Source organism: Aquila chrysaetos, chromosome 9 (genome assembly GCF_900496995.4).
Source record: "Aquila chrysaetos chrysaetos chromosome 9, bAquChr1.4, whole genome shotgun sequence".
In the NCBI taxonomy this organism is placed as follows: Eukaryota; Metazoa; Chordata; class Aves; order Accipitriformes; family Accipitridae; genus Aquila; species Aquila chrysaetos.
Window position 1 is genome coordinate 16206991 of NC_044012.1, and position 23952 is coordinate 16230942.

At 43.1% G+C, this 23952-nt stretch overlaps 1 protein-coding gene across 4 annotated transcripts in view; it reads right to left on the reverse strand.

The window, feature by feature from the left end:
- ZNF423 (zinc finger protein 423) overlaps positions 1-23952 on the reverse strand; it is a 238302-nt gene that overhangs the window by 175214 nt on the left and 39136 nt on the right. For all 4 annotated transcript variants that reach the window (XR_003924933.2, XM_030025260.2, XM_030025259.2 and 1 more), the window contains one exon: positions 18209-18268. Coding sequence is in view for 3 of the 4 variants with exons in the window: in XM_030025260.2 (XP_029881120.1) it covers positions 18209-18268 (60 nt within the window). In the remaining variant the exon portion in view is untranslated. The remainder of the gene's footprint in view (positions 1-18208; positions 18269-23952) is intronic.

The window sequence follows — 23952 nt, forward strand, 5'->3', positions numbered from 1 at the left end:
GTGAAACCCAGCAATAGTGATTAAGCATCACATCACTTTAAAGCCGTTTTTAAAAAAAAATTCAGATAAGGAAATCACAAAAATACAACCAAACAGTAAAATTTCCTCTTAATCGTACCTGCAGGTAATGTTTCAGCCTTTCTAGTGCTTTTACTAAAATGATTTAGACGTTACTATGTTATGCGACAAATGCATTTATACACCGAAAAGCGGACAAAGAGCTAAGTTATTATTATTTATTTGCATGCAAGCAGCAGTGGGATTGTACTTTATAGTGTTAACGGCACATAGTGTTTATCAGCTCTTCAGTGTTTGGCAACCAGTTTAACAGTATAAATACGGGATGTAAACACTTCCCTGCCACAAAAAGCACTGGAAGTGAACTTCAGAGAACGCAACGAAAGGCAGAGAGCAGAGCCGTCCGGAGCGCGCCAAGCGTTCGGTTCCCGACCCGGGACCCGACTGCAGCACACCGATCAATACCGACGTGGGTGCCCCAGGGTGCCCCCCCGCCCCTCTGCCCGCCGGGGCTGGGGAGCGGACGCCCCGTCCCCCTGGCAGGGCTGCGAGGAGAGCAGCACCCCTCTTTTACTCCGGGGCCTTCTTGGAAAGGACGGGCTCAAGACCCGGGGGGAAGGTTTCGGTGGGCTGTGGCAGCAGCGGGGCCAGGCGGTTCATGAGCAGATGGCGGAGCAGCGGAGGAAGGCACCTCTCCTGCGCGCATCTGACCCGCGAAGCGCAGCCTGTATCGGAGCAGAAAGTCACAGCCCTACAAGGGACATCTCGCTTTCTACCACGGCTCGTTTCTGCTCCGTTTGCTACCAGGGATGTTCCACATCCAAGTGCAGACAACAGTTGCCACCGCTTTTTCACAATATCAACACCTCACGCTTCTTCTGACGTCAAATAGCAATTTGCTTTGTAGTTCTCGGCGGCATTCAGATCAAATAGTGTGTTTGCACACAGCTATCCAAACTTCTCTGCTACCATCCACAGAAAACTCTCATCCACTTACTCAAGACACGTAACACTTGTACAACAGATTATCTGCCTCTGGAAACAAGATGTTATTGTCCACTTCCAGATCCTTAAGGTGCATCTGAATGGAGTAACTGCCACCTTCAGTCCCAATAATGAGGTTCAAACCAAAACTGATCTGAAGTTCATTTATATGCACAAGGAAATTATTATGCAGCAAGTATTAACTTCAAAGTGAAGTACGCTTCTTCATAAAAACATACTTTCACTCTTTGACATGCAACTGTTAAATAATACTGACCATCGTAATCTAATGAAATCCACGTAAATTTTCAGCACAAAAACAGCCTTTAATTTTATTTAGGTATATGAATATTTTAATAATGCTCAACTTATTATTTTTCAAGTCTCTGTTGAAGATAAGCGTCCTGTTTCCAACAGTTCCATGGAATCCCACTCACACCTAATACAGGACACCTTAATCACATTTTAATTCATAGGCATGACAAAACTTTTTTTTTTTTTGCTTTTAAGGAAATGGTGTGAATGACTTTTTTTTTTTTCCCCCCACTTTAAGGTGAAGCCAGATATCTGTAAAACTTAAATCTATAGCTCCCTGACCAGACAGAAAATTCAGAAGGCTTAATAAAATTCACATGTGGCTTGTTATTGCAGCTGCGTATCAAATGCAAACATAAGGTATTGACTGGTTTGCTCGGAATAGCAGCTGCTGGAACTCTTTATTAAAATAAACCTGTTGATTTTTAAAGAGAGAAAAATTAGGGGTGATGTAATTTACCATAAGTGACAAATGTGACTATGTATTTCAATGTTTGAATCCCCTTTGCTTAATTAAAAATGCAGATTCCTTTATTGTTCCTCTATAAGGTCCCGGACTTCAAATCATCCTTTCTGCAGGTTAAGTTCTGGCCCCCAGAAGATTCCCATCCTCGGTGTGTAACAGCCTGCAGTGTATGCACGTGGGAGCGAGATGTAACAGGAAAGCAGAGCAAGGCCTCAATACAAAATACCCTCTTACGTCCCTGAATATATTTCTGTTCAAAATACACTTTTCCCATGCTTAGAATATAGAGCTGTTTAAAAACTATGCTGAGGAGGCATGCCCTTCACAACCCAAACCTGTAGGATCCTACAGGTAGCATTTGCATTCATCTTTTTATATCCATAAAAACCCCAAAACATTAGGACTGAGAAGGAAAGAGCCATAGCACTCTGCAAACCGTGAGGAGCCAAGGGGTGGAATCAATACAGTGGGAAAAGAGGGAACAAGAGGGAAAAATGTATTGGAGCAGGAAGAAAAATACACTTAGGCAAATTAGAGAAAGCAATAATTATTTCACTGACCTTCTCATGGGTCTCGGTTTGCTCAGAACCTGCCTGGATCGTTCTCTAGCGGGAATGACAAATGTGCGGCTGAAGGAGTGTGGGAGGGACCCGCTTCTGGGATAACTGTGCCTGGAAGTCTTCAAAACTGTGATTAAAGACCTGAGAGGTTTCTGTGGGGCTGGGGTTTGCGGGTTGGGTAACACTCCTGTTTATACCCAGGGTATAGAGGGTTGGACCTGGACCATAACCTAGTTGTCGGTATTACGGTCTGGTCAAATACCAAACATCATTTTGGAGGAAAAAAGCTCACTGACTTTCTCTCTACAAATCCGGTTTGCTTTGGAAAAAAGGTTCTTCAAACGCACCTGAGGAAAAAGCCACATTTTCCCAAATGTATGCTCATGTCTCTCTGCTACCAGTGACTGCTGGCAGAGGCTCGGGCCTCTGCTGCTCGGGAGCCCTCCAAGCTGGGCACTGCCAGCAAAGCGAGTAGAAATTGGGAAAACTGTACCTTACACTGCTCTGCCTGGAGCTGGGAGGGACATCTGTAGGCAGCCCAAGTGATTTAGGAGCCGAATACCCACTGAGTAGCAATGGACTGTAGCAAAAACCCATGAAATTGGAAATTAATGAGAGTTAGGCACCTACGTGTGTAAATGGCTTCAGAAGAGTAGGGCTTACAAGCTTCCAGACACGTTACCCTCAGGTCTCATTATGCATGTGCATCTCTGCACGACCAGCACCAGGCTGGGCACGATGGCTTGGTGCAGGTATTCAGACCACAGCAAAAGATTTCAGTTAATGAATGTGAAAAAAGGCAACTGATTTAACAAGATTCTCAACCAGAAAAGGCAGAAGAAAGTCATATTATGCAGCACAGGAAAGGGTATTTAACAGGTGGCCAAGCTATTAGAGATGCATCGGATTCTGCAAAAAGTATTACCTTCCGCATGACCGTGGCCAGCCCCTGCTGCACAAACAAACACCTCTCCTGCCCAGCAGACACACCGAGGAGACTAATACAAACCGACAAGGAAACCAAATTAGCAGAACGACTCAAAAAGTTTCCTGCCACTTTCTGCTCATTCTCTCTTCCCTGGGTTTAAAACATGATGTGATTTTGGGCTGCAGGCTCAGTTAAATTTCAGTTTGTGTTTAAAATGAGCCCACATGCAAAAATTAATGTACCTCAAATTTCCTTTCTAATTTCTTTCCTTAATACCAAACTCTGAAGTCCTACACGTTTCACTTGACAAAGCCATTAATTCAGTAATTTCACATAATTAAATCGAGCAAAGCAGAGTATTTAAATTGGAGCTAAGTGAAATATACTTCTGTGCAGCTCATGCTGTTAGAATTGTGCTGCGTGCTATTCTGCTGCTGCTCATTTATTAATTTGGGATCGGCTGAAACGTGACACCATGTAATAAGGAATGCACTGGCTTCAACAGAATTAGAAATAAAAAAAAAAATTGAAAAAAAAAAATCACAGAGGACAGTGAATCAAGCACCAAACGAAATAAGTTAATCCCTCTGAATGAGCCCTCAGCAGACCATTTCTGCACCCAGCTGAAACCTGCACCCAGGTTTGTACTTTCCGTGTGATAACTAATTTCTGGTTAGAGGTTTTCAGCTATTTATCCCTGGAATAAGAAGTGAGCTGCACCAGTTCTCCAGCATGGTGATCCTTTTAGCAGTGATAACGCTTTTTCTCCTAACATCTTCCTGTGTTCTTTATTCTAGCCCTATGTGGTAAAGAAAGTGTGAAAAGACATTTAAAAGAGTTAAAGCTAAAATGACTTTAAAGTCTTGTCTCCGTCAGCCGCTCCTCTCATTCAGCAGGTCCCGACTGTTGGAGCAGGAGACAGCGGTGTGGTACGTAGCATCAGGGAACTGGCAGAGCCCTCGGATCTACCGCGAGGATGATGTATGGTGTAAAAAAACCACCACCAACAACAAAAAAGTAGACAGATAAAACCCCAAGTATGGATTTTTGCTAGCGAATGAGTAATAAAGGGGAAGAAATTAAGATGGCCAATAATCCAAACAGTGGAAATACTTTATGTAATTAACAAAAGTCTCTCCAGAATATAGTGGTGTTTTTTTCTTTTCCATCAGTGTTTTCTGCTTCTCAAGTTTCTTATGAACTACCTTAATTGGGCTATTCCAGATACACTGAAAGTTCCTCCACTTCTTCCTCAGCCTCGAAGGACACCTGTGAAAGGTGCAGCTCTGGACTGCTCATGATAACCCTCACCAGATACAGCTTGTAATGACCCGCTCCCACTAATGAAAAAGGGGGAGGAGGGGGGGAGATATTGTTGCTGTTGTAATTAAGCTTGTGAAGAGTTTAGTTGGAGAGAAATTAGATTTATTTACACACTGCTCTGTTGCTGATGAAGCACCAGCTATTTGGGAGAACTTCTAATTAACCCTAATTTAGTTGATATGCTCTTTAGCAGCCCCATTCCCTATGTATTTTGCACTAGGTAAAAAGTAGTAATAACAACAAAATTATCCATTTTTAAAAGGCACATTTCTTTGTGGGGGCCCAGTCCCAACTTTTTGCCTTAAATTACTGAATTTGCATTTTAGTTGCTGACAAGTAGGAAGACGCACACTTGGGAACTTCATCCTACAAAACAGCTTCTTCAACAGCCAAACGCCACGACTGACGCGGGCATGGCCACTGCCCCCACGGCCCCACGCAGCCCCTCTCCCACAGCCCCATAGCTGAGGTAGGAAACGGGGTTGGGGGTTTGCTTTGGACCCTCCCACCTCATTTACAGCTATCACAGCTACGAGTTTATTTTTAAAGTGCTTCCACTTCCTACATCCTCGGCTAATTATGCAGTCTGGCCACAATGTTCATTAACCAGATACCGTTTTAAAATATTTCATTACAGTATCAAGCTAAAAATCACTTAACTCTTATGATGTGTTTTCTCATTTAATATTTCACTGATGGCTCTGCCGCACTTCCAGCACCTGTGGTGTATCTGTGGGTTTCTTTGCAACTCACAAAGACATTTAAAATACAACAGGTTTGCAACCTCAGTATATAAAAAAGCCCTAAAAATTCACCAGTTTTTATAAGCCATTTTGGAGGAAAAGCAACACCAATTCATATTTCAATTTCACACACAAAACACCATAAACACCAAGCACCACATTTTGGAAGTAAGGGTCAAAAATGGAACATAATTTAATTCTGTTATACAGAAGCATCTAGGCCTGCTTGTCACAACACAAACCGAGATACACAAAGGGCATTTGCAGAAGTGATATTCCTCATGTCTTCAACACTGCAGCTGTCTGCACACTCAATATATAAAGAAACAAAAATGTCAATTTCTGCAACATTCTGTCCAGAAAATGTTTTACCAATCTGGCTATTAGCTAACTTGCACAAGATTTCAGCCTGAAATTCACCTTGATCAGAAAAAGTACATTTTTACTGCACAACCTTTTTTCATAAGATTATAGACCAAATGCTACTCTCAGTTATACCTGGCTGACCCTGCTGATTTTGTATATGCTTCCTGGATGTTACTGTGGAAATTTGGCAATAAATGTATTTTGTTTAATATGATCAAGGAAGAGAAGCCAAATGCTTTTTACACAGAACATTTCTCATTCATTTAACAGGACAAATGGTTATCTGGACTTGTGTGCTAAATGCAAAGAGCCCAATATGAACGACTACCAAAGTTTAAGTTCAAGTTTTCTCGATTCCTATACGGGACACACAATTCTGTACAAATTAATGACAGCATTACAAACTGACCATTTTTCTGCAAATGTAACCTACTTGATGAAATCAACAATGCAAAATTGAAGTCTTCCCTATTGTCACTGAAAGAAGAATGACAGACTGCATATATCTTTTTTAAGTATTGTCAAAATTACAGAGAGGAAAACTTCAGAACACCGTCTTCAGAATTGCCTAGTACAAAATTACTTTGAGACTTTTAAATTAACTTAATAATAAGGACAGAGGCAATGATCTTTCTGTTGCTACAGTTGTATCTTCTTGATGCATCAGCAAGAATGGCTTGACATAGCCCTTCTTGGGAGAAGGCTAATTCAAGTCCGAGTTACACATATATGTTTAACAAAAACCATAAGTGAAATCAAGTAAAGATAGAACTAATCAGTCTGGCAAAACGATACCTTTATGAACTGTGAAAACATCCGATTGAAGTCCTTGGATAAGAAATAGTTCTCCAATTTTCTTTCTGTGGATGGCAACAACCACTATTTCCATTTGTGTTCACTTACCTGACAACATCAGGGCACAGGAATCTAGTATCATTTAATTTAAGTTGCCTCTAGCCCCCATCCAAGCTAAATAATACCAATAAGCACAATTCTACACCGTGCCCAGCTCTGAGGGCTCTGAACCCCCTCTCAATTAAACGAGACCCAGGGAAAACCATCCCTCCGCCTCTCAAGGATGTGGACACCACGCTCCGCTTCCCCACTTCGTTTGGGGGCTGCAGGTGAGCAGGTAGTGCGGAGCCGCTGTCTTTCACTCACTCCTCTCCTCCAAACACTCTTTTCTGCTAAAGACTCACACAACAGATTGAGATTAAATACACATAGCTAGAGCAACAAATCTAAATGTCAGACCATTGTTGGAGAACTTTTCTCTGCCAGGCTGCTTCAGTCGGCCCCAGCTCGCCACGCACACACAGAGGCACGCGACCGGTGAGTGTCTTCCCACCACATTTCTCTCAAATTGAAAATCTCTCTAGCTTTGGATCAAACAACAGCCAGAGCCTTAAAACACATACACACGCTACGCAAAGAGCCTCACTGTGCCAGTGGTTTTCTTTATCCAAGTGAAAGCTTCCAACCAAGAGGGAAGAAATTTGCCTACAGGGTCTCTCCATTCTATGCTAGCAAATAACTCGCTTCAGAAATACTGCAGCTTTCTGCGTTAAGGCGTTTAGAGGGGAAAGTGTGGGATGAAGTGGGATGTGAAATCCCATCACCCCACTACAAGGAGAAGTGCTGTTAAACATCTGAGTTTTCCTTTTGGAGTTTTGATGAGTTTACTAAGAAAATGTAACAGTGGAGTCACTAACTAGAATGCTCAAGTTTAAGAAAAAGCGTGTTTTCTTTAGTTATAATGATGCAATAAAATTTCACAGCTCTTGAAAGCACCTTGTGGGTTTGAAACACAAAAATAACACTTGCATATCAGTTTATTTGTAAAATACAAACTTCTCCCTGCTCCAGAAGCCTGGAATATGAGAGCTCAGAGTTGTGGCTCTTCCCTTTTCTGAAGAGAAATAAGCCTTTCCCCAAACATAGCGCCTACAAGTTTCAATCCAGCAGCAAAGGTGCAACAAAGGTTCCCATATCAAGGAAATTACATCAGGAAAATATATTGCACGGATTCACTTCAAAGGCATCAAAGCTTCCAACAAGAGTGGTTATTTTCAGCCAAATTACCATGCTGCTGCTTAAATACCACTAAGCTGAAGGAGTCCTTCTTTATCGGTCACAAACTGCCAACTTATCCTCAAGGAAACACCAAGCTAAAAAGCGTACGTCTAAATCCACACATTGTTCAGTGGCATTCAGAGTAATGTCATTCTGACTTACGTGTTTACATTTTTATTGCTAATTGATTTACCCCTTCTGAAGGAGATGCCTCGAACAGGAGGCGTCCCTTCCTTCTCCCCTTACCCCCATGCTCCAGCTTCATTACAACCCCAGCACTGTTGCCAAAATGAGATATTGCCTCATTTTTGGTACCGTGCCCTTGAAGGCATCTTATTAGAAAAGACCATTTCTTAATTAACATTTTTGATCTTTAATCTATTACACATCCCTTTAATCCCATACGGAGGAGCTTTTGGCCCACTTCCGCAGCGTGGCGGTGGGAGGCAATAGGCTGGCAATTTGTGCTGAGGGCTCTCTCCCAGCTGGGCTCCAGTGCAGCCGGCTGCAGGGCTGGCTACGCTCTCACTGGTCAGCAGCAGACATTCACATTTACTATTTTATTGCATTTTTTTTAATAAAGACTTTAGAGAGCCACTGCTCAGCATTAAAGACAACAGGCAGAATGGCAAGCTGGCAGATGAGATCAGACTTCAGCAAGTGGCTGTCGAGCTCTTAAAATAACCAGCAAAACTCTAAGTGGGAGATTTAGTGGATCACCAACATGTGAAGTGTTAAGAAAAGTACAATGTTAAGTCCCTTACATCATTTTACTTGCAAATAATTACAGCAATTACAATGTGCTAACTGGCAATTAACATTACAGGATTCACAACTCACCAGAATTTTTTAAAACATCCTGTGGCCCTATGTAAATTGTCTCTTTGGTACTTCTGATTTGGTGGCTGTGTGAGCTAATGGCTACACATTAGCTCAGCAGATCTCGGAACAGAATTGTCCACGTGCCAGCTAATTTAATTAGAGGCTTGATCTTGTCAGAGCTTTATACGACACAGTGTTTCCAAGCAAAGTGTGTGGGTTTTTTCCTTTCTCTTTAGTGTTTTGTGACTGTCTAATAATTTCTACTAATGAATGCCAAAGTCATCCAAGGGAGAAAGGAGGCATGGCTAGTAAAACACGCAAACAGGCAGGCACTTCAGTCCCAAGTGTGATGAATTCAAAAATATGTAGAGCAAGATGCATTGAGTACCTCTTCCATGCACATCCCCATCTATTGCCAGGTCTCTGCACACATCTATTAAATCTTCATCGCACTGTTACTCAGCCCCCAAAAAGACAAAGGTCACTTGTCTCAAAGTGAGAGCCATAGGGTATCTCAAATCTCATTATAAATGGTCCCATTTAACAGTTTTCTCATTTGAATTTATACACAACAAATACAAGATTATGAGACAAGCTCAGTTTATTTTGACAATGATATCGTAATTCCTTGTAGTGAGACTGGAAAAAGGCTACTTTGGACGCTTAAATGACAGAAATACAAATGTATCTGTTATTATGGGAAATTTTAGGCTATATTAACTTTTAAAAAATCCTTTTTTTAATGTGTACTTGGCCTTAATTTCTATTTTGTACACATTCTTATGCTACCGTAACCATACTTGTACTCTCTTGGTCTACAATAAGCGTAACAGTTCAAGACAAATTAACCAAAAATACGGCGGCAATGGTTACAGAAACTTTTTACAAGTCAGGTCAATGTTGAGTAAGACCCACTAGAGGTCCCTTCCAACCCAAATGATTCTAGTTCCCTGTAGTGAATAAGCAAAGATTATTTGGGCAAAGCATCATAAATTTCATGCCGTTCTTCACTGCAGAGTTTCATATCAACATCCTTACTCAGCCCAGAAAACAAAGCAGTGGAGCTTGTCTATTCCATTTGTTTTTCTTCTTTTACAACATTGTTTATAAAACCTCATTCTCATGATCGGCACAATTTGTTTTTTTTCTCAAGAAGAATGATTACTGGGAATCCACCACTGTGGCATTAATTTTTATTGATTTTTCTCATTTAAGCAACAGGCCAATGTAATATACTCTGTTACTCCTGTTTTACATTTATTCACGCTGGGAACTTTGAGCTACCAGTTACAACTGCAATGTGTAAACTAGTCAAAGGAGAACAGAAGCTTCTGTGAAAACCAAAGAAATTGTTCACCAGGAGACTTTCCTTCAAACTCTTCAGCTGTCCTATTTCACAGAGGTAAAACCCATTGCGATCACTTCCTACGGCAGCATGGTTTCAGCTTCCCTCGCTCCTACCAGCCAGCCAAAGCAGACTTGGAAAAGCAAAGCCACTGACCTGCAGAAACGACTCAAAGCAAGACGGGCTGGCAAGTGCCCCTGAGTCCCAAAGCCAGAGCCCTCTGGGAAGGTCGACCTGCAGCACGGTGCATGATGCAGAGACAAAGTAGTATGGACATGGGGCACAAGGAAGACTTTCTACTAGGTTGGGAGACTTAATTCGCATTTGTAAAGTGCTTTGAGATCCTACATAAAAATATTTACCCAAATAAGCTCTAGAAAGCACAATTTGCCTGACCATTCAGTCTGCTTCTGTCCTCAAATCTGCAGGAGATTAGCAAATCCAGAGCGCAGCAGAATTGGACAAATCAGAGATGAGAAAGACTTACCGGGTGATCTTATCCACCCCTCTGCTAATGTAAGACCGCACCTACAGTGTATTTTCAAGCGCTTTGTCCAGTCCAGTTTGAAAATGACCAATGTGATGGGAGATAATACCAGAGTCTATTAGATCCCACTACTGGGAAACGTTTCCTGATACTCAGCCTAGCATCTCCTTTGCTTTACTTTAGCCCATTACTGCTAGTTATGCCCCTGAAGGCTATTGTAAACAAAAGATATAATTTTCATCTAAAAACACAGAAAATGTTCATCTAATCACAGCCCTTCATTTGGGCAGCAAGAGAGGACAAGGTAGCATCACTGGAAAGAAACATAGGAAGAGAAAGCAGGAGTGTGAAGAAGATGGGAAGGTGCTATGCTATGCCTTGCTCGTCTCCAGTGCTCCCTCCAGCTCAACGACAGCATCCTTCACTGGGATGTTCATACCTGTGGGAGACCTGAAAGCGAGCAAGGGATGGAGAGCCAGGAAGGCTGCACCTGAGGGTCACCCGTGAAGGTGAACGACTTACTTCAGTCAGCGCAAGAAAATGAAACACAGTGTTACGGTCTCCCAGTGACAACAGGCACACCTTTAAGTAAAAAGCAAATTTGTTGCACAGAAGAAAATGTTGTTGGCACAGTGGAGACACAACCCCATGGAGGATGTCCCCTGTGAGCCCCAGAAGGAGACACTCATGTGTGCAACCGTCTATGCCGGTGGTGTATTTGTATTTCTGGCAAGGTGCCCCTGCCAGAAGACCCTGTGGGAACATCACCCAACCCATAGTGGCCCCATACCAGCAGACACACCAAGCTCACAAGAATGCAGATGAGGTTAACCCAATGACGCCAGAGACACTCCCAGATTTGACTGAAACCTTGCTGCCCATCACCAGTCGTGATGCACTGCCGGCATCCCAGTGCACACGAGTCCACAGCCCCTCACCAGCATGGCCAGGCAGGGGCTGTGACCCTGCAGCCTGCAGAAATCCTCCCCTTACCAGATGTTGCTTGTAGCAGTTTAGGGGGGCTGACTTTAGGTACTGCGAAGCTCGGCAATACCAACGACACAAGGCGGTACACCACGCTTGCTCAGCTTATCTTAAGCAGACTGGCTTTCCAGCAGACACTGTCTTTAAAAAGCCTGGAACAGGTGGGTGATGGGGTAGGGAGAGCACTCAATAGCTCACTTTGAAATGAGCTTTTCTTTCCTCACCTCTTTTACCATGGAAATTAATTCTCCTCCTCTGTGCTATCGCTATAATTTTCCCAATTAACATTTTTAATAGTAAGTATTTTCTAGGAAATGCTGTAATACACAGGTGTGTGCTTCTAATTTAAATACTGACACCCATGCTGTGTTTGCATCTGAAGATCGCTCCTTCTTGCCGGAGATTCCCTCCCCAAACAAGAGGGGAACACCTATGGTGCCGCACCACCAGAGACGTCTCAGTGGATTCACGGGGCAGCCGTTTCCATGACAGATGCACGTGTCGGTGCTGTGCGGCGCCACATGCGGCAAGGAATCTCATTTTTTGTACTTCTTCTTTCCCTGAAGGTGCTACAGCTGCAGGATGTTGGTCAGACCTCGGGGCCCCCCCACGGACACCCTGTCACTCCAGCCAACAGCTTCCTCCGGTAGTGCCGCGTCCCCCTTCCCGCCAGCCCGGGAGCACCGGGAGCAGAGGCTTGCTCCCAGGAAACCCTTGCGCCTGCAGATGCAAAGTTGTGCCATGAGCTCCTACAAACAGAGTAATCTGGGAAGGGTTTATAATTACTCATATTGTTTCTTTTTATATTATCCCGGCTCCAAAAACCTTACATCTGTCTTGAATGTTCACCCACCGCCACATTATCTGAGTATCATGTACTTCCTATCACTTCACCTTCTGTTTGAGAAAACACTATCAGAAGTACTCTCTTTAAAAAAAAAAAAAAAAAAAATTAGTATTTATAAGATTGAAGTTAAAAATTAAATTTTGTAATTAGGAAAGGAGAATTAATTTTTTTTTCATCTTCTGAAAGGACACATAACTATGTTACATTGTAAAAACCCACACGTTACCAAGGAAAATAAAAGTTCAACTTAAAATAAATGAGGAACGCAGCAGCCAGAGCTACAAACCTCCCTAGCTTTATTTCTAGTTGGCATTTATTTGGCTTTTGGCTGCTTCCAAAGCAGATATTTAACATTTTGAGAACCTCAGACTATACTGACTAGGCTGCATGCTGCAGGTCCATGCAGAGACAAGGATGCTGTTTTTAAAACCAACATAAGAAAGCCGACCAGTTGAGATCAAATATTTCATAGTATATTGAAAAAATATTCAGCTAAGAAAGTAATCAGAGCCTCTCATGTTCTTGGCTAACTTCAAAGATTTATTTCTTTGGAAATCCTTACACACTGTAATCAGAATCTTCTCATATTGATTTACTAATGAAATCGGCTTTTAGAAGATGCCTGAGCTTGTGAAGGCACTCAGGATGGGTAATTTCAGAGTACTTGCAAGATAAAAGGTTTCTAATGCCCACTGAATTGCGACCGACCTTTTCAATGCTCTGCAGCAGAGATCCCAGAATTTCACGTTGAGGGTGTTCGGAGGAGGGGGTGGGTGTTCAGCATTTTCCCATTTAGAAGTTAAATAAGACAAAACACAATACGTGTAGAAACAGAGAAGAAGAGCTTAGCGTCTATGGAAGAGCAGTCTCTCACATCTGGACCTTCCCGACTTACTCCCGACACAGCTCGCGCCCAGCAGGTCGTGCGGCTGGAGCAGGACCGGCAGAGCAGGGGCTCTGGGGGACCTGCCGAGGGGACACGGGCAGGGAGCAGGGACAGCCCTGGGTACTGTGAGACCACAGGGCACCGGGTCCTGCAAGGACGGTGGCCTTGGTGGGCACCGGGCAGCGGACTGTGCCGGGGCGTGCAAGCCCAGGGTGCTGGAGGACGGCTGAGGGGACAACAAGCTTTGTGTGGCCAAAACAGGCCTCCAAAAGGGGAAAGGTGAGGAAGGAGAACACATTTGCTGTAGCTTATCTGAATAAACAGAAAAGGGGGAAAAGTTAACGTATGAATACTTGCAGGGGCAAGTCTCTGTTCGCTTCACGAGATCCCGGCTTTCTCATCCATTTTGCTCCTTTGGCAGCCAAAACTGAAGCCAACCCTACGAAACAGTTAGAGGAGAACAGAAACCCTCAACACTTGGGGAGCAGACAGCAGCAGCGCCGGGATCAGCAGACCGATGGTGGAGGAGGGCACAGGGAACAGCCAGGAGGGAAAGGGCAGGCAGACCCCCAAGCAGCAGAGACAGCATTAAAAACATCCCAGCACGGGCTCTGATAGCCCTGAGCAAAAATAAGTCTCCAAATTGCGTCAAGATGTTGCTCCTCTGAAGATACCAAGTGAAAATTGTGATTTACATAGCTGGGAGACACCATGCAAAGCGGAAGAGACGGGAAAAGGAGTGACCACAGGGTGGTTTTCTTTTATTTTGTGGTTCATTTCTCAAACGCTGCTGCTTCCCCTTTTCTTTTCTTTTTTTTCCTCCGTAAAGGAGGGAAACTGTAAAAGAAATTGCAGAAGGCAATTAAAAATCTAAAGTAGTGTACTGCATTAAATAAGTACGTGGGAGAACTCTTAATGGCAAAACATCAAATGTCTGTCCCAAAATGTTGTGGGGTTTTTTTTCCCATGCTACACTTTGTTAACACATCCCTCGCACGCATGCCCAGCTGCTGCAGCGAGCTTGGTGGCAGGGACAGGAAATCTGGGGCTAATGGGGAAAGGGGGGAATACCAACATGTAATTTATTTTTGTGATTTCTGGAATGTTATAACTGAATGGTACTAATGTGCGCTAATGGATGGTTGGGCACTGGCACTGGAGAGGCCCTTCCAGTCGCAAACACTGCAAAGATCCCCCCACGTTCTGCAAACACATGCGCACAGAGACGTACCCAGTGCCATTTGTCCCAAGCACTCAGGCTACGGGTCCACAGTCCCCTATTTCCCAAACTCTTTCTTGATCAGTATTGTAACTCGTAGCTGCATACAAAAATAAGATACCTTCAGTTACCTCAAAAGCAGACACAAAAAAAAAAATCAGGCTTTTAGGTCTGCAGCCTCCTAAGGAGAAGACAGAATCTGCTCTGTTTGCCCCAGACAATTCAGCCAAGATTCCCCGGGGCCTCACAGTCAGGCTAATGAGAAACTCCCCAGCAACCCCCATGTAAAATGCTTTCATAGGTCTTTAAAATGCCTTAAATTCTCTATATATTTGGTAAGACTTTTTACTTCTTTAAAATGTCCCTTGTTGCTCCTCAAGATAATACTCTCGTGATGTATTACAACAGCAATGCAGCATTGTCTGGCTGGACCCTTGCTTTGCAAATATTGAATCTTATTTTCCTCTTGGCTTCGAAGCAGCAGAAAACCCTTTTGCAAAGCAGAGGTAGGCGCTTGCCTGGCCCCCTGGCAGCCCTGCCCGGCCCACCCTCTCTGACATTTTCGGAGCGAGATGGATGGGCTTCAAGGGCTGCACGTGCTGTTAAGAAGGAAAAGCAGGGGGAAGGAGTACTCAGCTGCGCTCTTCCTCTGGGACAGAAAGCGTCTCTGCCTCTTCCACAGCAAAACACTACTGACCTGCTATTTAACAGCAAGCTAAGTCCTCAGATTAAGAGGGGAAAGGAAAAGCTTTTTTTCTTCCTTTTACATTAAGGAAAAAAATGTTTACAAGACCTGAAAAGGAAGGAAATTCGCTATATGCCCATTGTTAAACAGGGCTGGTGGACACCCTGATTGTTTACCCTGCCGTGAGGGCAGCCTCTGCCTCCTTATACATTTTCCTGAATCTCTGGGTTAATATGTACAGCATTTAAGTTGTGGTCATTAAAAAAAAAAAAATCATAAAACTACTTCTAGTTGTGTTTAAAGTACTTGAACAAATTCCTCAGTGCAACTATGCCAAGGGTTAGATTCCTGCAAAGCATTTCACCTTCGCAGGTTTTACCAGGAACGAGCAGTTAAGCCAGTACAGACAGCAACTTGCGTGTATACACGACCGTAGGAAACAGGATGGTGCCCTGTGCTAAGCCATCACCGAACAGGCCCATCTGAGCGCAGGATTTCTGTTGCCGCGTCCACTGCCAAATTTCCATGAGCCACACTAAGCAGCCCCCGCAAGCAGCCCCTCACCCAGTGCCATGGTCTGGTCAGGGCTGCACAAACCGTGCGCCTTCAGCACACTCCAGTAGCAGAGACGTCCACCATGAGACACAGAGCTTGGACCCCAATGTTTTGACATGTTTTGCTCTGCACCTACAAATGCTTACGCCTGACCTGGGGACAGATGGCTGTCACAGCTACCTGGACAAGCCCCATGACTGCAGATTCAACTTGTACTCACAAAAAAAATTTCCAGCATAGCTTCTACTGGTTTGATGAACACAATAAGAAGTAGCAGCAAAAGCACCTTCTCTCCCCACAACTGCACCTTTATAAATATTTTGCTAGTATTAAAAAAAAAAAAAAAAAAAAAAAAGTTAAAAAAAAAAATAAATCACATTCTACCTGCTCTTGCTGTCCCTGGGTACCACACCACCCTGGGACCGCCACTCCCCTGGCCCACAGCAGCTGCACAGAGTGCCAACATAATTTTTCAGAAGTTGCGTTGTATGTGTTTGCACACACACAGAGATGTACAAACACATACAGGAGAAGAAGGGAGAGAAATATGTTAATTTGAAACATCTGGCAAATATTTCAGAGTTAACAAGTCCTTGGTTTGGCCTTTTGATTTTTTTTTCAGTTTGGGGGGGTGGTTGTCAAAGAAAGTGAGGCAATTTTGTCATTTTGGGCCAGGGAAGGAAGGGGCATGAAACAAGAAGTTGAAGAGTGTTTTTTCACCCTTTATTGAACTTCAACATCACACTACTGGAGCTAATGCAAACAGGAAGATCATAAAAGAACATAATGAAAGTCTCGCACACTGGGACTGAGGGACTGGTTTCAGTTACCGAATATAGCTTTGGAGGCACACCACACAAGAGCCAGTGACTCCACGCAGCCGCACCACCACATACTAGAGCTTTTTAAGCATTTCCTATGTAGTTCCTCAGTCATATTCCAGCCTGCAACCTCTGTCCCATGCAGCGCACCCTGTCTTGATAGGATACTGTATTGCATCTTTATACACATGCAAGATTGACATCTGTAGCTACTAAATGTATTAAGATGAAAATCCCCCAATTAGCACACATTTTCCTTCAGCTGCCATAAATCACACATACAATACATTTTATCCCACATCCGACGTCTTGAATGAGAGCTGTAATTATGGGAGTAAATGAAGAAAAATTGAGGAGACTCAACTAATTTGGGAAAAGCCTTTCACAGGCTTTTTTTACTTACAGCGTAGTCACCAATACCATTAGGAATCCCCAATTAACTCCCGTTCTGCACAGAAATTATTTTTGTTGTTGTTGTTTTGAACCTCAGCCTGTGTTAAATTTAATAAAATTCAAGACTTGTGATAGATAACACCGGTAACTCCACTCCAGTGCTGTTTGAGACGAAGGTCAAGCAAGAGAGCTGGCGAGCGCTCTTTTCATGCGCCGTTAGCTCCAGGCACAAAGGGGCCTTCGACATCGCAGCTGGGGGTTTGCAGCAGCAGCAGCAATATTTGCTATCAAAGACTAGTGAAAACACAAACTGTTCAAAACAGTCATAGCGCCCAGAGAAGATGCACCCAGCGCAACAGAGAGTGCAGTTGGTACAAAGTGAAATGCCACAAAGTGCCACACAAAGGCAGTTTATGCCTTCAAGGCCAGCTAGATGCTGACTTCAGTAAGAAAAGTCTCCTGTGAGTCAGTCTCCCCATGACTCTTATAAAACCCATGCTAACCAGGAATGCAGCACCATTGTTAATTTTCATATTACTGCTCAGTTTCTGAGCTCTTTTCATGTCGCTGCTGAGCTTCTAAGAGAATACCCTCGCGCAGGCCAGTATGAAGAGAGGGCAGAAATAGAATTAATTATTGGCTTCAAAATTAAAAATATTCTGAGAATTTCATAAATGTTAAAGACATAATAGACAGTAAAATATCTTTACAGAGGGCACAAACAGTGACTAGATGTGGCTAGTTATTTTAAATGCAAACTAATCTGACATTTACCCTCACGTTTGTGTTATCAATACATATTACACAACTACAGACAAACTTGCTTTATACTGTTCAGTTTCTTGAGCCTCTTTTTATTCAAATTATCAATGTAACACAGATGAACAAGCCCCAGACACATGTTTAAATGTTATTACTATCAAGCAGACCAAAAGCTGGTTCAAATGTTAAATCTTTCTACCATGGCGATGTACCACTTTTATTCTCCAGCCCTGACAGTACTTTCCAATTTCCTCCAAGAGGAGAAATACACACATTCCAGTTGAGACCGAGGTTTAAAATTCCTACTAAAGCAGCTTTTATGTAATTAGATTGGAATGAATGTGCAACAGTGCCCATTGCAGAAAACTTCAAAGTGGTTATACTGGAGAAATCACAACCCGTTTCAGTATGCCCACAAGAAGAAAGAATGGCTCTCTGGAGGATAAGAGTATATTAGTCTCTGTATGTAATAGATTTTATTGACCATATGGAACTGATATAAAAATTGTGTTGCAGTGGGTAGTCTTGGATTTGAGACAGGAATGTGACATACAAAATACAGTTCCTGTAAAAAGCCTGGCAGCTTTCTGGCAGTTTTTGCAATCAGAAGAACCTAAAATATTTACCTGATTGAGTCACTGATGAGTCCCAGGTCAAAGCAAAATCTGAAGATTCACCCTCTTCAACTGAAAAAGAACAAAAATAAGTTGTGATTGCTAAAACAAACCAACTGGAAAGCAAAGCCATGAGAAAACTAGGTCCACTATGACATTAAGTATTAAAACAGACTTCTGCACTGGTGAAAAAGAACTTACTGCTTTCTATAAAATAATTCATAAGGTGGAAATTTAGTAAAGAGATTTTCCCTACGTTTTAACCTAACTATGGGATTTCTGTTTGCAGTTCCTTCCTGAACAGGTAACAGTAAGTTCATGTGAAATTTAATAGAGGTTTAAATACCACTAGCTGCTAAGTATTCATATTTGAAATTTTGTACATGCATAACAACTTGCATGTGCAAAATTGTCATTGTAAACGTAGAGGTCATTTTTGAAAGGTATGCTGTAACAGATCATAGTAAAGAATTGTCCTATGAAGGGAACATTGCCTGACTTATGTCATCTTAACATACTAACATACTAGCCACATTCAGAACCAAGTGATATCTTAAGTTTTTTCCAGAGTTCAGAATTAAAAAATACTATTATAATGTGCAACGATGTTCTGTAATATGGTAGTCATAAATAACTGCATTTAAGGCTTGCTGATGTGAAAGCTGTCAGAGCCAGGTGCTCAGCACTTGCAAGTTATGTATCTATAACCTTCTGCCTGTTAAGAATTACAAAATGTCGTTTGATTCTTACATTCTTAAAAATAACTAAGAGATCAACTGACAACAAGCAGGGTAAAAAAAGAGACCAATCCTGCTGTTACTGAAATCAGTGGCAGTTTTACTAATGTCAGACTGGGCATTTGAAAGTGGTAACTGCAGAAATTCTTCTTTTTAGTTGCAAAAGTTGATCATCTTCACCTGCCTACTCTGTCACCGTGATACCAAACAAATTTAAACAGGTCTTTATTTCCAGATTAAAAGTATTTACTCCATGCACCGACCAATCTCTAACCCTTTCATGTAGAATTTGTATTTGAATCCAACATAATTTAAATAATTCTGCAACTAAAATCCAAACCATATTGCAAAGCCACAAGCACAGCCCCTACTCACCAGCTTGGACCTGCATGCCCAGGCCCGGGAACCTGTTCCAGTGATTACTTACATTGAGTATTTACATTTTCATCACAAGATTCTTGATTTTATGCTTTCCTCCTCCCCCCCCCACCCCTTTTTTTTTTCAATTCAGTAAGGAATTCTGGCATCCTGTAAGCTTATCTATCCTGTTGATGTCAGTGGTGACATCACGTGACATTAGGAACAGAGAAGATGATTTACATAGCCAGTGCCTTGACAAATTTTGATTTTATGTTCAGACCATAAACAAATGTGTACTCCACAGAAGGGCACTGCTCCGGTCCTGTTAGTCTGCAAGTTTGCTAATGGAGGAGAATGGTATTTGGCCACTTCTTTTGAAAAAATCATACTTGAGAAACAGTTATACTTTTTCCAAAAAGTCTATGTTAGCATAAAGGCCATGTCACATAATATTAAATTCCAGAATGATAGAGAAAAACAAGATACAAAGCCACGAGCTTATTCAAGCCATTATTGGTACTATTTCCTGAGTGTGGCAGAGCAGTCTTGGCTCAGACATGCTCTCTCCTAGGGGCTCAGCTACCATTTTGTGTTCGGTAAACCACCATCTTGTTCCCATTTTGACCCATCTCTTAATAGAATAACTCCGGACATAGTTATCCTAAATTTGATTTTAACACCAAAATCTACATACATTTGGGAGGTTTCTGCTCCAAAACTAAATAAACTAAGTTAGCAATTCACGTACCTTACTCAAAACAGACAAGTGGGATGTTTTAATTTTATTTTATCCTTGACTGCTTTTTGGTTGTCTTGCTTGGACAGTTTTTTATATTACTCCTTTTATGCTGAGGTTTTTTTATTTCTTTACATTTTATCTTGGAAGGAGAGGTGAAAAAAAAAAAATCAGTCTGCTAAAAATACATAAAGGCAATAAATTCAGTCCTAGTCAAGTAGAAATATATGGGATCAGCACTGGTCATTGGCAATTTTAGCAACCCACTGCCTTTCATGTTGGTTAAACACCGGAGACTGCTCTAGTCCTTGAGCTGCTGTAGGGCAGCTGGCTCCAGCACGTAACAAAACCATGTTTTTTGGAATCCCTTAAATGAGGGCAAAGGTTTGAGTCAGCCTCTGTTGGCATTAATTTGCTTTGCTCCCTAATGACTGAAAAGGGGACAGAGAACATATATGTGAAGACGATGGCACTGAAATTCACTTTATATTATTGCAGTCACGGTTTCAGGTTCTCCCCCTCTATTTGCACAGCCCCGCCACATGGCTGACAATGCTGCACCTCCATGGAAGGAGGAGGCCGGTGGGATGGACCCTCTTGAGCTTAGACGCAGACACATCTCCCTGCAGCTGCTGCTGACACCACTATTCCCCCTTTTCTTTTTTTTCTTTTCTTTTTTTATTGTTTTAAGCAAACATCATCTTTCATAGGATCAACCATAAGGAAAAGTAACAGCCGAGCCTACTCCAAGGCGTATTGCTGTACTGGACTGATGTTTCTCTTGGGCTGCATGTCAAATTGTCCCCTCGGACAGCGAGCACGGGGCAGGGGCGCTGCCAGAAGTGAGCTGGGAGCCCACGCTGCTTGCCGCAGTGCTGGCTGGGGGTACCCAAACATGTCCAGGCAGGACACGACCACTGGGCAAGGCCGGGCTGGCACTACTCAGGACCGGTGTTAGGTGGTTTTATGGAGTGGCATGGTCAGTGACAGCCAGTTGGGAGCCCTGACGTGAGCACTTGATCCTCACCCGCCCGCCCATCCACCCACAAAGCTAGGCAGCAGGCACAGAGAAACAAGGGCAAAAGCATGCCACGTTCAAAAACGAAAGATTGGGTCTGCACATCAGTGTAATTAAGAAGACCCAGAGGTTTGGAGGGGAAGGGTGTCTGTGAGATCGAAGCAAAAAAAATAGGTGATCAGGCTTTGTCACAGGCACCAAGCGTAACTGTAGGGAGACACTTAATTCCACCGTGCTTCTGCTCCCTCTCCATAATGGGCATAAAACCAAGAGCTGAGAGGTTCCTCCGTGGCCACCTAATCTTCTGGATATAAATTGTTATTTAAAGAGCCGGCATTCGAAGAGGTGTCACTGCTGGCTTTGCCTCAGCAATGAGCAGAAGCCACAGAAGTCAGAGGGAAAGATAATTGGTTTCCTCTTCCCAAACTCAACTTCGACACTCACGCAGTTGCAGCTAAAATTTCCCCTCAGTTGCACATGGCTGTTGCTGGACTCACAGGGAAGCAGGAGGAGCTTTCCTGGGCTGGTTGGAGAGGTGGGGACACGATGCTGTGCATGGAGCGGAGAGGAACCCCATCTCGGGACAGACCCCCTGGAGGCTGCCCTAGGGCTTGGCCAGCCCTCCCCAGGAGGGCAGAGTGGGTCCAGAACAGATTTGGCTCCTACGGCTGGGAAGGGATTTCCAGCTCTCGCTACCGAGAACTGAGTCAAAAAAAGCTTAGTCCGTAATATTAGCCAGGGAGTAATTCACTTAAGTTGATTTTTCAGTTAAAGTTTCAGTTTCTTAGTATTTTTCTCATCCTTCCTTGAAATCTAGGTTGACTCGGGTGACCCAAGTGCATTAACATTCACTTTGTGGATGCTATTATTTAAGTAGTGGTAATGGGCAAAAAAGCTGGTGAAGAGGTATGAAGCATTCAACACGATCACTTCCAAAATACATCACACAGTAAAATAATTCTTGTTTCATTAGCAGGAAAATATGGTCTCTGAGACACACCAGCCACAATCATAACTACTAAAATCAAGGACTAGACACTTCCATCTGTGCTAGTTAATCACACTGAATGTGTGGACACACAAGTCCACGTTGCTGACGTTCAGCACGCGCAGGACCCACCCACGTACCTGAAACACTCTGCAGCTTGGGAATACCACAGGAAACAGCAGCACAGTTTAAGACGGAGAGCCAAGATTTTATAAAGCAACTAGAGATCTTGTGTCAGCTCTAACTACTTTACGGGAGTCCTGGTGACATAATGGTGAAGGCTCAGCATTTCATGACATTTTGGAGGCATTTCATACTGGGCATTGAAAATGAAGACACCCAAAATCACTGATGTTAAGCTTTGGGCAGAATGTTCACAAGTTCACAGGTTTTTGTTGGATACTTCCCATTTTCCTTCACAAATTCACCTCATTTTCTCCCCAAATTATGTTGTGGACCTGCACATTAAGTCGTGGTTGCAACCACAGAAGTTGCTATGTAATTGCACTCTTACTCTTGTCTCTATCTGATCTCTCCCTCTGAATGATCATTTTTAAATGCCTTGGAAAAGCATATTTTAACTCCTTCAGTAATACAGAGACAATTCAGCAAGAGGACAGAAGTTCGGTCCCACTGTGCTCCATGTGTCATCGACAGAATGGCACCCGAGGTGCACCACACTGCACCAATGGAGGGGATACGCATGTCTCCCAGTGCCAAATTCACTATGCAGTTGATTAGAAAAAAAGATGGGCAAGAAACCGTTTCCATGTCAAATACTAAACCTTGATATCAACATTCACAGAACTATATTTCTATTTTTAAAGCATTAACTTGTTTTTTTCTTCTCTTTTGTAAATGGTCCGTAGTATTTGCCGGCACACAGAGAGAAAATACTGGAAATAAAAAACAGAGACACTCTTTTAGCTGCATCCTTCAGGGTGATGATTATGATAGCTATAGGAAACTCACCCAAGAGCGTGCCTGCTATAACAGCCGTGCCTTTGGTGAAATCTGGGGGCATCTATGAAGCTGAAACCCTTCAGAAAGGCTGGGTTTGACTTGAATATAGCCTTGGTCTGGCAGCATAGAAAGTGTTATTGTTAGTCAACTCAAAAGATCGGTAACTTTGTGCACTGCCCACCCATGGCCTGGTACAGGGAGGACATTGCTGGCAGCAGGAGGACACATGTCTGCTTCCACTCCCTGTCCTGCCCCAGCACAGGAGGACTCACTGCTGTCATGCCTGGAGAAGACCTCTGTTCTGCTCGAACTGATTGTGGGACCCAAATGCAAGAGCCAGAACAAGGACAGGGACAACGTGGGTAGGAACTGTGGGCAATGGCAACATCACAATACAGCGCTCCCACACACACCAAATATTTGCATTTTGCCCGCTCATCTCAGATGTTCTCCAAGGATGCTTATTTAATTGCTAGGTCACAAGTGCTGCAGGCTCAAAGATTTTGGTTCTTTGTGCTCAGAGAAACTTCTGAAAGGATTCAGCATCCATTCCCCTAAGAGTGAGAACATCTATTTATGGGGCTACCATTACCTGAACTCCATTCACAGTCACAGTGCTTATTTAACACTTTATCACTCCCAGGAAAGAAGTTAACCTTATCAAAGTAAGACGCTTCTGAACCAAATGTTGATTTCTAGACGCAATCAAGCTTTACAAGTGAGCAACAGCCCCTCAGTAATTCAGATGGCATGTGTATGCTCCCTTATCCTATTACACAGGCTTCAAGGACCACAAGGACCAGTTTAACACTTCCCATAACATAAAAACTCCATAGTATGCTAACTAAAATGTCAGGAACTGTGACAGTTTGAGAAACTGCTGAGAAATATCTGGGGTTACAAGCAAGTCCCCCAGCTGATGGGGGAACTTCCCTGAATCAGGGCTGTTACCAC